At 41.7% G+C, this 13,371-nt stretch overlaps 2 protein-coding genes across 6 annotated transcripts; both read left to right on the top strand.

Moving 5' to 3' along the window:
- grhl3 (grainyhead-like transcription factor 3) lies at window positions 1-7,339 on the top strand. Of its 2 annotated transcripts, none has more exons than XM_028396387.1 (15): window positions 1-145; window positions 1,141-1,315; window positions 1,401-1,465; window positions 1,955-2,228; window positions 2,320-2,556; window positions 3,125-3,236; window positions 3,332-3,426; window positions 3,744-3,902; window positions 3,990-4,062; window positions 4,152-4,267; window positions 4,991-5,016; window positions 5,107-5,192; window positions 5,285-5,370; window positions 5,479-5,543; window positions 6,472-7,339. In XM_028396387.1, the coding sequence occupies exons 1-15, from the start codon at window positions 129-131 to the stop codon at window positions 6,587-6,589; spliced, it is 1,704 nt and encodes a 567-aa protein (XP_028252188.1). In that variant the 5' UTR covers window positions 1-128; the 3' UTR covers window positions 6,590-7,339. The 2 variants fall into 2 exon arrangements, with proteins under 2 accessions (XP_028252188.1, XP_028252187.1); XM_028396386.1 differs by having other exon boundaries at window positions 5,104-5,192.
- Window positions 7,340-8,543: 1,204 nt separating this feature from the next.
- On the top strand, window positions 8,544-12,191 carry cldn23l (claudin 23-like). 4 transcript variants are annotated; one of them, XM_028396231.1, is made up of 4 exons: window positions 8,544-8,705; window positions 9,119-9,203; window positions 10,594-10,643; window positions 10,926-12,191. In XM_028396231.1, the coding sequence occupies exons 3-4, from the start codon at window positions 10,600-10,602 to the stop codon at window positions 11,698-11,700; spliced, it is 819 nt and encodes a 272-aa protein (XP_028252032.1). In that variant the 5' UTR covers window positions 8,544-8,705; window positions 9,119-9,203; window positions 10,594-10,599; the 3' UTR covers window positions 11,701-12,191. The 4 variants fall into 4 exon arrangements, with proteins under 4 accessions (XP_028252032.1, XP_028252034.1, XP_028252031.1 ...); XM_028396233.1 differs by having other exon boundaries at window positions 10,769-12,191; XM_028396230.1 differs by lacking the exon at window positions 9,119-9,203.
- Window positions 12,192-13,371: the final 1,180 nt, after the last annotated feature.

Here is a 13,371-nt window from a genome sequence, read left to right as displayed (position 1 = left end):
TGACTCATCTGTGTGTCACTGCTCTTCTCTGCTAGACTGACAGAGAGAGAGAGGAGAAGCACATATACAAACAGCAAAGAGAAGAGGAACATTAAAGGATCCTATTCAGACTGACTTGGACTGGAGACATGACCAAAGAGACTGAGTAAGTTATCATTATTATCACTTAATTGGTGCATTTTTTTAGCAGTTTAGCATTGGTGTAAAACAGTAAAAGCTTCATATAAGATTCCAAGATTCCAGTCTGAGAGACAGAAACCCCCCTTCTTCCTTTTTTTTTTTTTTTTTTTTTGCAATGGGACCCCCATGTGAAAAATCCCTGTTTTTGAGAAGGGGGTGTTTTACAGGGGAAATTGATATGGACTTGCTACACACAAAGTGGGGTCTGCGGCTGGTCTGTTTCGGCTTGTGTTGTCACTAACCTAAGGGGCCACAAGGAAACACAAAAGGAGACCGGGAAATAAGAATCTCCTCTTGAGGTGTTAGACAGACACAGAGGGCAATGACAGCATGTAATGCATTGAATTACATAATGGCGAAACCTTAGACACGAGCCCACCCTCCCCTCTTCCTCTGTGTAAAAACAAATGCTCTCAGCTGGTTTTAGGGGGGACATTTGGGATCATTTGTGGTTTTTTTTCTCTCAGGCTGCTGGGTATGACAGACAGGTGCACCTTGCTAGCTTTCCACATGAGATAATCTGTAGTCCTTCATTAATCCCTGTGGTTGTGTGGTCTTTCCCTCCTGTCAGCACTTTTGATTAGCTGTTTATCCAGGCAAAACTGCAGCTATTTGCTCTCACACTAAAAGAAGGGGGGGCTTGTTGTCCTATCAAAGAAGATTTTACCTCTGGCATATTTTTGCAAATAAGAGTGTTTATATAGGACTCAGCAATAGAGTAAGAGCTTTTTTGTTTTCTTTTTGTGTGTGTGTGTGTGTGTGAAGGATGTTACTCGGTTGTGCTGTTTTGCAATCGAAACCCTTCACGCTAAGGGGCAAGTATGTGCAGTGCTCCGAGGCTCAGGTGCTCAAACTCCACAGCACCGTCAATCCCCGTTTGTGAAATTGTTTTTTTTTTCAGTGTATAGTTTTGATTTCTCAGTCACACTTACAATATGATCTTGTTCATTTGTTTCGTAGGACTCTGGGACTGGTCTTTCAGAGCAAAAACTTTAACTCTAATAACTACACAAATTACATAATGGATTCCTGGCCCTACCTGGACTGTCCCATTCCTGAGCAGAACCCTTCCAAACCCAGACTTCTCCCAGGAGATGACCTGACAGCCCTGACGATGCTTTATGAACAATGCAAGGTAGAACATAAGGAGTAATGAATGTGCTTTATTCTTGAGATTAATCCCAATTTGCTCAATCTGATTACATTTTTTTTTCATCCAGAACCAAAAGGAGCAGAAAAACGCAGCCTGCAATCGCACTGGAAACATCTGCAAACCAACTGATAGGTAAGTCTGCTTCAAGCATAATTTTCATCATCATTTTTTAAACATGATGTAGAAAGAGAGGTTATAAATACACATGTGAGTAATTATTGTCTACCTGTCCAGCTCTCCCATTTTTGTGTCATTTCTCCATCATCATCTCTGTTAAGTTTCACAACATGAAGACAGATGGTTGTTTTAGCTCCTACTCCTACTTGTTGTGTGAGAAAAGCCATTGTTGGGGCGAAATGTTGTCCCCTCAAACATTTTTAACTGAGAAAGTCAAACACAGAGAAGAAAAAAAAGCTGGATTAAGAGACAAATAGTTCCCACCCTGTCTTTCTACAAGTTCCCATTGCAGTAGACGTTTGCAGAGGCTTCCTGCAGGCTTCTGTAAGGCACAGAGCGGCCACTTTAAAATAGTCTTCGTTCTCTGTTGACACCTGAGTCATGATGACTCTGCAGATAGGGATTGTAGTCTTAATTTATTTCCCTACTTCCTCTTCCTCACAGGAATCTTGCCAATGATCTTGTTTCTTTGGACACACCTGCCAACGTTATGAAGATTCTCTCCGAGAGCATTCAAATCACACATCCCCAGGAAGTCTTGGGATCTAAGCTGAACGCATCCATCCCTAACTCTCTCCCTAACATCTCAGACACATATGCCACCCTGACCAACGTGGGGGCAGATGCTTATGAAAAGCAGGAGCTCAACAACATCTTTGACTCAATTCTGAGTCAAAAGTGGCTCGAGACCAGCACTTTCTCTGACCCCAGCACTGAGGTAAGCTTACTGTCATATGAAAGCAAAGCTCTTTTTTCAAAACTCCGTCTTTAAGCCAAGTCACTAATATGTATCCTTGTTTGGTTGTCAGACTCTTCCTTACAGCGACCCTTTCCCTGAAAACAACTCCAGCCCCGTCTACTCAGGCTCCTACACCAGCTCCCCACAGGAGAGATTCAGGAGTGAGTTCCAGTTTTCCCTCGGCGCTCCTGCAGCTTCTTCTTACAAGTCCAGCGAGATTCCCATGGTGTACCTGAACAAGGGCCAGTTCTACCCCATCACTCTACAGGGGGTGGACAGCAGTGCATGCACTAGCACCAAAGTCAAGGTAAACAAGACTGAAAGAACTATTTTTTGTCAAAAACAAAAACCCAGTGACTATTGTTTCATCCTTGCCTTCAGGACTTACCTTTAAAAGGCTCAGTAAAACACAAATACTTTGCATGCCACCGAGCCAACCCTTCCCAAAAATCTGTCCCTCCCTTGGAACCAGCTCCTTTAATGACTAATTCCTTGCTGACACCCTGCACACTAAGCTGGTATCATTAAAATGACACAGCCCTGTATAATTTATTCCAGTGGCACTGTAATGAGACCAGAGTGCAGGAGATCAGGATCAGCCTGGCTGCATGTGACACAAGTAGAGTGGGGTTAAAAAACAAAAAAAAGAAAGAAAGAGTGGACGAGGACGAAGGGAAGGCGTGGAGCTGTTTCTTTGTCAGACGAATCAGTGGATAAGAATATACGCAAACACACGCTAGCTTACTGCAAATAACCGATGACAATTTGGGAGAAAGGATGGATTTGTAGTGATGAATGAGGTGTAGGCAGGTGTAAAGAGCTGCACAGATCCACATATATGACCCTAATAACCACCTTTTCTTTCTCCACTCCAGTCAGTGGTGATGGCTGTGTTTGAGAATGACAAGAGCCCAGAAATGCAGCTCCGCTTCTGGAATCACTGGCACGGACGCCAGCCGACCGTCAAGCAGAGGGTCATTGACATCGGTATGTTCAAGACGCACATGCGGAATCAGTGTGCATAATTATCTAATTAGAAACCCAACAATGATTGTAATTTTCCTTTTTTTTTTTTGGAATAGCCGACTACAAAGAAGTGTTCAACGGCATCAGCAACATAGAGGAGGTGGCCTTCAATGCTATCTCTTTTGTGTGGAACCCCAACGAAGAGGCCAAGGTAAACACATGCTTGTGATGTTTTTTCACATAAGAATGTAAAGATTTTATGTAGGGCTGGAGTATTGAAGCAATGTGTAAAAGAACAGGTGGAACCTTTACAAGAAAACAAAAAAACAGAAAGAGAGAAAAGGAGCGGCTCAGGAGGGAGGGGAGGAATCCCAGAAATGTGTTTGGCCCTGAGGCTCCTGTCAGCACTGCTGTCCCATTGGCACTAGGGTGGGGTCGCCAAACCTGCTGCAAGAAAGAGACGCAAACAAATAGAATAAACAACACAAACCTTACACCAACCCATGATGTGTTTTATTTATTCTCCAGGTGTTCATCGGTATAAACTCCCTCAGCACGGACTTCTCCTCTCAGAAAGGGGTCAAAGGTCTGCCTCTGAACCTGCAGATCGACACTTACGACTTCAGCTCAGGAACCAATAAGCTTATACACAGAGCTGCTTGCCAGGTTAAAATTTTCTGCGATAAGGTATGTCCCTTTATTTTTATTAACCCTGTAAGAAATGATAATACATTACACATTTTTCTGACTGTGTGATTCTGTGTTGCCTTCAAGGGTGCAGAGAGGAAGATGAGGGATGAAGAAAGGAAAAGATCCAAGAGGAGGGGAAAGAATGCTACTGATGCTAGTAAGTATCACAAAGACAAAAAAAAATAAAATAAAGCAGCTTTTAAAGGTAATTACAGGAGAATCTAATATCATGTTTTTTCCTTCTAGCTAACAAGTCTGTAGTGAGCAGCTCAGTGGGCACTGAGTACACCTTCTTCCAGATCCTGGATGACCACATCACCCCGCCTGTTCTCTTCATTCCAGACTCCAGTTTACAGCGCTTGGTAAGTATATTCTTCTTCTTCTTTTTTTTCTCTCTCTCCTCTCCATTCCCAAAACTGTGCATGTCTGCAGGTAATAGGACAGGCATGAGCTGGAAAAAAAAAGTGTGGGAAAGTATGCAGTGGGAAAAGTGGGCAGGGATGTAAGGGGGTTGTCAGCGAAAACCAGGCAAAACACTGAGATCAAATGAGTTAATTGGAGTCGAAACCAGGCACGGGTACAAGCCGCTGCAGCACCTGACACTGAGATTGAGCCATGGGGGCTTACACGAACAAACACACACACACACCTATAGTGGATTGGGACTCACACCTGACACGCAGCATGTCATGCTCATATTCCCTTTCACTCAGACACACTCGTGTGGTTTAGAGCTCTGCCCAGACAGGCCAGTTTTTCCCACACTGTGGAGTGGAGAAGATGTGTTCGAGTGTATACGGAGGACATGTCAAAATCTTCACCACAACTTAATGAGCAGTGCCTCTCAGTCCTGACAAAGGCAGAAATAACATCTGCGATTAAATAGCATGATTAAGAGTAGGATGCTCCTATCTGTGTCTCCCCATCAGTGTCCATGCTTAGAGGTTATGGGAAACGCATGTCTTACAGTGATGATAACATTCTTTCCATCACACACAGACAGCGATGGGAAGGGGGATATTAAGCAACGCCGTGTCTAATCAGATCTTTGGTCTTCTCTCTGTTTTGTTTTTGTCTGTCTTTAGGCCACTCCCATGGATGATATCGACAGGTAAGCATAGATAGTAAATGCAGCTTGCAATGACACTGACAATTTGCAAATATACATGTTGTCTAATGTGAATTCTGTTCCCGACAGAAGTTCACTCAAGAGGTTGTATTCAGATACCAGAGACCAGAGCAGCTCTCCACCCAGCAAACAAGCCCGCAGAGAAGACCCACAAAGAGGTAGATAGGACACTAATCAATAAATTAGCCAATGAACATGTCCCCTCTTTTTTTTTTTTTTTGCTAATCACACATTTTCCTGCCTTTCCTAGTTCTTCTATATGTCAGGACAAGCATTGAAGAGGTGTTCGATGCCCTCATGCTCAACGCGCCAACGCTCTCGGGTCTACAGGAAGCTGTAAGTGTCACTTTTTTTTTGTCGTCGGATCGTTTTAACCGCCAATTAGATCATCTTCCTGTCAGCAAATCACGCTAACTGTCATCTCATATTGCCTTCTGTCCTCAGATTTCACAGAAGTACCATATGCAAAAAGACACCATTGGGAAAATCTACAAAAAATGCAAGAGAGGGTGAGTGTCCTATTGTTTATTTGGTATGTCTAAGGTGCCGCTATTGTACAAGCGAGTGAAAGAGTGCATCCTGTGCAGATGATGAGTATTAATTCAGGGCTTAGTTTGAGGTTTTAATCTTATCCTCCTTTTGGGAAGCTCATGTGGACAGACCGGGTAGGTAGGTTAGTTGGCTGGGCCCTCTGGAATGTGTTAATTACAGCTAATACAAAAGCAGAAAGACACCTGACTGAGAGAGGATGAAAAAAAAAGACCTGACTGGTGATTATTTATGTTTTCATAACCTCATCTCTTTTCAAGCATCAGGGAAGGGTGTTGAAAGAGTTACAGCGTTTGATAAAGGCTTCTGAGGTTTTTCCTTGTTTCAAGATCGTCTGTCAAGTTGGGTAGTGTCACAAAGGTCAGATAAGCTCCTGACACTTTAGTGGTAAGAAAAGACTACCTGATGGTCTTAGAAAAAAATCATCTCCATGGGCTTTTATAGAGGTTTTATCCCAGTGATAGTCTGAGCCACTTGACTGCAATAATCAGGGGCCATTTCTCAAGACCTCCTGACAAACACTCAAACACCTTTTAGTGATTTTGCCTCTCCTCGCTGGTAGCTATCACTGCAGGGGGAGCAGCTAAGCCAACAGGTTGGGTTACATTCTCCCTACGGTTGCCTCCCTCCTTTTTTTTTAGCTCTTGTCTTCAATCAACCCTGTCCCTGCAGGCAGAATGCATGGGCCAATAGACAGTTCCGTGATTAAAGACTTAAAGTATAGTGTTAGTGTAGAGGAAGAGGAAAATAAGATAAAAACAAATGACACGTAGACAGTGTTTGACCCAAACCTGGTGACCTGTCATAGAGTGATAAATCTCTTATCTTTAAGCAGGTAAATACATTTTTATTCTTTTCTCCGTCTCTAAATCAACTCTGTTTTTGCAGGATTTTGGTCAACATGGACGACAACATCATTGAACACTACACCAACCAGTCGGCCTTCCTCATCGAGATGTCTGAGATGACCACCGGTCAGTTCCGGGTCACTCTGGTTGAAGTATAAGGGCAAGTTAGGTCTATCTGCTCAACGGAAGGATGAAGAAGAAGAAGAAGAACACAGCTGCCATCTATAAAAGCACTGCCCTGTTCAGAGACAATTTAAGCTGTGGACCAAATCAAGAAGAAGAGGACCGGACTTTCAGCTAAAAATGTTCTTCACCGGTTCTTCAGTTCCTATTTGAATTAAATATTTTAAGAGCAATTATTGATGAAGTGCCAGTATGTATATAATGTAAATAGATTTTATATAACAGTGTTTTTATGAACTAGCCATGTGCGTGTCACAATCCATTTTCCACAATTTGCTATGTATTTCAATTGTTTTTTTACACACATTCGTGTACAGCAAATTATTTTTCAAAAGTTGCTATTCTTGCTGCTTTCAATGTATTCATCATTTCTTCTACAAAAGGTGCATTTTCTTGCCCATAATCTGCTCATAATGTTTTTTTCACTGCCAAAAGTATGTTCCCGTTGGTTCCTGATGACACTGGGTTGCACTGGGAGCCTAAAGTCAGACATTTCCACACACGACTTAGTATTGGCCATCATTAAGTGGACATTTCCTGACAGTATGGCGTAACCACAGAGTTTGTTTTTTTTCTGGAAAAAATTCAAAACCCTTAACCCTGAGCCTCAATGCATGTGTGTGTAAATACTCATTTTTTCCCCTTTTATAGCATTTCAAAGCAAACATTTATCCTTGTAATATTTCATTTTTATTATGGCGATTCTGGTTATATTGGTCATATATTGCCCCTTTTATAAGAAAATAAAGAAAAATACAAAATATGTTCTGTGTGTGTCTTGGTTATTACAGTAACTGCCCATTCACAGCCTCAATGAAACACTGGAACCTTAGGATGAAAGACAATTCCTATGTAGGTGTGCATGACAACAATTGGAAGTGGCCTTTGGAGATGACATACCAATTGGAAACTCAGCTAAATGTTCAGATCAAACAGCATTATGTGGGTAACAGAGGTTTCATTTTATCTGTGTGTGTGTGTGTGCGTGCATGCGTGCGTGTGTGTGTGTGTGTGTTATTATATACTGCTCAAAAGAGAAAAAGAAACTCCAAGTCAGTCACACTTCTGTGAAATCAGCCTGTCCAGTTAGGATCAACACTGAGTGTGAACCGGTTTCAGCTGCTGTTGTGCAAATGGAACAGACAACAGGTGGAAATGAGAGGCAATTATCAAGACAGCCCCTATAAAGGAGAGGTTCTGCAGGTGCTGACCACAGACCATTTCTCTGCTCTCATCCTTTCTGCCTGATGTTTGCTCACTTTTGCATTTTGTCAGTGCTCTAGAGGTAGCATGAGGCGGTGTCTACAAGTCTACAACCCACACAAGCTGCTCAGTTAGTCCAGCTCATCCAGGAGGGACCATCAATGAGAGCTGTGGCAAGAAGGTTTGCTGTGTCTGTCAGCACAGTGTCCAGAGCATGGAGGAGACACCAGGCCAGTACACCAGGAGACGTGGAGAGTAGTTTTATTGTGTAAAACTATTATGAGCCTAGCTATTAGGCCAGTTAGCAGAAAACAAAGATGCTGCTATTGGGAGCAACCAGCCCCCTCTGTTGGCCAATAGAAGCACAACATGACCAAAATGTCAACAATAGGCTTGTTTCAAATGTACAATGAAAATAAAGAGACATTTTGGAGGACAGTGCCAGCTGGACAAATGCCATTAAACATGGGCACTGTCCAATAAAAATAACACATTCATCTTGAAGTCACTGGAAAGCTCTCTGCTTTTTTTCCCTATTTGGTGACAGTGTCAGGGAGAAGCAGGGAGGCACACTGTCCTAGATATAACACAGACATCCGAGAGAGGCAGAGACAGACGGGTGAGCAGCAGGAAAAAAATAAGGGGGGCGGGGGTGCGGGTGGTGGGACGGACACAAGGACAGAGACGTAAAATCAGGGAAAATGAAGAGGCAGATGCAGGCGGGGAGATGTTTGATGCAAGGATAGATGGGAAGAAAGAGGGAAGAAGAATAATGAAGAGGAGGGTTACACCATCTGGTGCTGAAGAGGAAATCATGTTAACCGGTTAGACAAGAGCAGGGAGGCAGCCAGCAATCTGCAGTGAGACACACTCAACCACTTCTGAATGGTAAGTGGCTTCATGTGTGCATGGATTCACTCCAAACAAGAAATATTGTTTTCACTTTTAATAATGTACAGTATACTTATTATTATCAGTTCTGTCTTTATTACATCTCTGCAAATATTTCCATGCCTCTCCTGTTAGTTCACTCTTAATGCAGATTGTTGAATGACATCCTGACCTCATGTCTGTCATATTCTCATGTTCCCATCACATGAGCAAAGTAACAAAATGGGAAATAACCTTTATGACATATGAGCACTGGTATGTGTTTATGAAGCTTGTCCTATATCCGTACATCATTTTCCGGCACGCTCATATTCCTGCTCAAACTTTCCTTTCTAATTTAAACAACGTGATTTTCTACCTAATGCTCGCCACTGACATTTTCAGAGGGAATATGTTTTCATTCATTTCAGGTCCAATATACAAACGTGTCAGCTACTGTGAGTTGTGACCTTCAAGCTGATCCAAAACAAATAAAAGCTGATATTTGGGTTACAGGTAATTATTATTTTGCACCAGCTTCAGAGGAAAATATGGAAATATTTTTATTACCAGGAGTCATGCAGAGAGGAGTAAACAGATCAGACGGCTCGCTGACAGCACCGAATGATGGATCATTATAAGATCTCACAGTGTGAAATACTGTCATTGTCATTATAGTCTGTAAACGTCAGTGATGAGTGGGTACAGGGTAGTGTAAGGTGTACAGAGCCTTATATAATTCCCCTGCATTTGCATTTTTTCCACTTTGATTCTTTAAATATATTTGATGAATATATAATGACTAAACTAAAAATTATTTATTGCCTCTTTGCATGGTATATGGTTATTATTATTATTATTATTTAGTGATTTGGTGATTTCAGTGATTTATCTTTTTTTTTTGCACAAACTATGAAAATTGTTTAGAAAATAAAGGGGGAAAATACATTGTTTTTTTTCTCATTTTAATTTTACACACATTTTATTTTACACTAACTTTGGTGTGGAGACTGTCTATGCAAGTGGATACACACTAGGACAGAACTAGGATTTCTGATTTCACAAAAATTAAATTAAATTAAATTAAATTAAATTAAATTAAATTAAATTAAATTAAATTAAATTAAATTAAATTAAAAATTAAATAAATCACAAAAAGATGAACATGTGACTACAGAAAATGTCAGTAATCTCTTAAAATGCCCACTGTTAATGTGCATCATGGCCACCTACTATGACAAAGTGTAAGACAATGTCAATTTTTCATTGTGTAAATATCATGGTTATTGTCAAGACAATCGGTATAATGCAGCATACTCATATTCAAGGAGAGGCTTGAATATCGACAGAGGACTTTCAGTACAAACCACTCTCTTTCCACATTTATGTTATCTCTGCTGAGAGTGTCAGAGATGTGTATTGATTGTGACTGCTTACCTTGTCTGTGTGTGTTTGTTTTATTTTTATTTTTTTTTTCCTTGTCTTCTCTCTCCCAGAGGGCATCCTTTATTTCCTCCTCTGAAGATGCACTCACTCTGCATTCAAACACCGGCCTGACATAATTACTGACCCATCTAAATTCTTCCAAGGTCAAAGCCGTGTCCATTAATCATTCAGAAAACAGCACGCACGCACAAATGAACTCCAACGTTTGTATACACCAAGTAGGAATAAAGGGTCTTTGCGTAGACAGTGTAGTGTAGCTAGGTGATACAGGAGCTACACACAGTCACGTTGAGGCTGGTCAGGTTATTGTATCCTAGCAACAGAGACAGACATCGGCGGTTCTATTTTTTTTTTTTTTTTCCATCCAGTGCAGTAGCAGCGGTGCCAAACCTCCCTCTGCTTTCTCCAGCTCCACTTCACACCTCTGTGGTGTCTAACTGAGTCTTTCTGTTTCATTCAGACAGTCATGAAGGCACTGCAGCTGGAGGAGAGGAGAGCTTCGATGAAGAGGTAGTAGATGTTTATTAAGCCTTTTAAACTTTTGTCTACTATCATTGTGCTGTTTTTTGTTGTGATTTTATCTACACCATGACAACTGTGTTATTTCTGAATTAAAATCTTTTTTTTTTTTGTAGAATAAATCCACACGTTTCTATGGATTCCTGCCACACCAGTATTTGACTGTCCTTCTCTGAACTAAGAGCCACGTCATCTGTCCTCAGGACAGCACATTGACTGCTGGTGCTCTTTTATTTTATTATTTTTGTTTTTTTATGTGTATATGTCTTCTAGCGATTGCACAGTAACACCAATGATGCACACTCCAGCCTCCATGGTGATGGGGATTGTCTTTGCCCCTTTGGGACTTGTCCTTGTTTTCACTGCCGCCATCACCCCTCAGTGGAGAGAGGGACAGGCACGTCTGAGCATGGCCGGGCCTGGGTCTCTCCTTCGTTCAGGAACCAAAGGTCAAGGGTTGGGGGTGAGGTCTGGGTCGGTTGAGGCTCTGCTCCTGCTGCGCTCTGATGGTCTATGGGAGAGCTGCCTGCAAGTGGAGCACTCTGAGCTGAAGCAGTGCTGGCCTGTAGCCGGTCCATATCAGAGAGACCCTCGGGTTCGCTTGGCACAGGGTTTGGTGCTCACCTCCTTGTTTCTCTGCGGCATTGGCATCGTCCTGGCTTGCATCGGGGTGCGGTGCTGGACAGATCTGCCTCTAAGAGGTGTAGCAGCCTCAGGAGGGCTCCTGGTGGTCATGGCTGGGCTACTGAGTCTGACTGCATTAGGGGTATACACCCACAACCTTAAAAGACTTGGGATGAATCCAAGTCAAAGGATCAACAACCCCAGGTTCCCACAGCTCAGCTTGCACCCAGCTGGCTCGCTTTACTTCGGCTGGCTGGGGTCGTGTTTGCAGGTGCTGGGAGGCAGCGCTCTGCTGTTCAGCTTCAAACGACCAAAATGCCCAACGTGCCCATCCCGACCAGAGCTAGCGGCCTGCCCCGCCTGCCGCTCATGTCCTGAAATTACCAACAAGACAGACATGGATGTGTATGAGGTCAGCTGTTAAAAAAACATGGAGGAAAATGAAGAATGTGGACAAGAGTTCTCTTCTTATCAGCTAATAAATCTGTCATTTATTAAAAGAGGTCACTGAGTCGTACTCGAATATAATGAATGTAGCTCCTTCTTGACTTAGACAAGTTGTGGATGTAAATACAAAGTGATGAATGTCATAGCAGAAAAAAAAAGATTCCAGTTCTTGCTGCCTTTAACTGCAACATGTAGTGACTGTCAAGTTGTGATGCCTTTTACATAGTAGCCATGCCTTCGTACTGTTAGCAGAAACGTGGCATTTTTTGTGTGTGTGTGTGAATCAAACTGTGAAATTTGTGATGATTGATGAGACTAGAGCAAATTGTTAGACCTAAAATGTTCCTTCCTGTTGACTCTCACAAATTTGCTTCTTAACAAAGCGAATAACAATCTTAAATCATTTTCTGAAAGAACATTTTTTTAAGTCAGATCAGCCAAAAAAAACCCCTGCCAGTCTGTTTTGTATGACACCTTCACTGAGCAGCCTTCATCTGTTGAATGTGATGTTACTGACATGACAACATGCGGCAGTACAGGAAGACAGTACAGTGAGGAAGACTAAAAATGTACAAACAGGGTGTTTACTCTTTGTAAATGACTCGTTAGTGTCAAATTATTCATGTTTGTTCACACTTTGTGGTGCATTGAATAAAACATTTTAACAACATATTCGCGTGAACTACTGCTTTAAAGGGACATCAAGGGCAAAAGCTTCGTTTCACTGAAGGTTATTACATTTGATTGCTCCTTGCACACACTGATAAAACTGCTGCCTTCAGTGTCACGGCAAAAGAATGAGCTTAAATGGCTATTGTGAGCTGTAAATTGGATCAGCACCTGAAGAGAGAATGAGCAAATTAGTTGATTCAGACAGCAAAAAAAAGCATTCAGTGAGTAAATGACAGACTGTGTTGTATTATGTATAAATATGTGTGACATGTCATGGTTAAAGGGACAGTAAGTGGCGCTATAGGGTCCACAGATTGAGTTTAAAGTTGACACTAATCTTCAATTTGAAAGTAACAAGAAAGAAACATGTCTATAAATTGATATGTTTACAGTTCAGCCCTTAGAGTAATTCAAAAAAATGCATGACATCTCATGTAGATTACAACTGTAATATCTGAAATAAGCACCTGTTGCTGCCTTGTAATATAAAACATACTTCTCATGGCCATTTGATCTCTTTATGTATTTTTCTTAAATATTATATAATATTTTCAGTCATTTAATGTTTAGAAATAGGAACGAAAACAAATCTTTTGGTGTGTTTTTCTGGATTAAAAGCTGCCTGCTCAGTACCTTTGTGCTGCAGCACACATTTTGTAGATGTCATGGTCACATTTGATTGCTGTACAGTATTTTAAAAAGCTACACACGTCACCCTAGTGATGGGATCTATTCAGTGAAATGACTCACGGATGGAAACACGTAGCTAGAACCGCATACCCAATCAAAGCCTGTCAATGTTATTCCCCTCTTTCACCTTGATCTTAATCTTTAAACACAACAGGAATGTCACACAATTCACTGATCGTCTTCTTACCGGGTTTATGAGTCATCACTCATTTGTCTCACAGCATTTATATATGCACACACAGGTGAGCAGAGTATCTCTCCTTTATAGCTACACACCTGTTTTATT

This window comes from Parambassis ranga, chromosome 22 (assembly GCF_900634625.1).
Source record: "Parambassis ranga chromosome 22, fParRan2.1, whole genome shotgun sequence".
In the NCBI taxonomy this organism is placed as follows: domain Eukaryota; kingdom Metazoa; phylum Chordata; class Actinopteri; family Ambassidae; genus Parambassis; species Parambassis ranga.
Note: the sequence above shows the minus strand (reverse complement) of the source record. Positions and strands in the feature narration are given on the sequence as shown.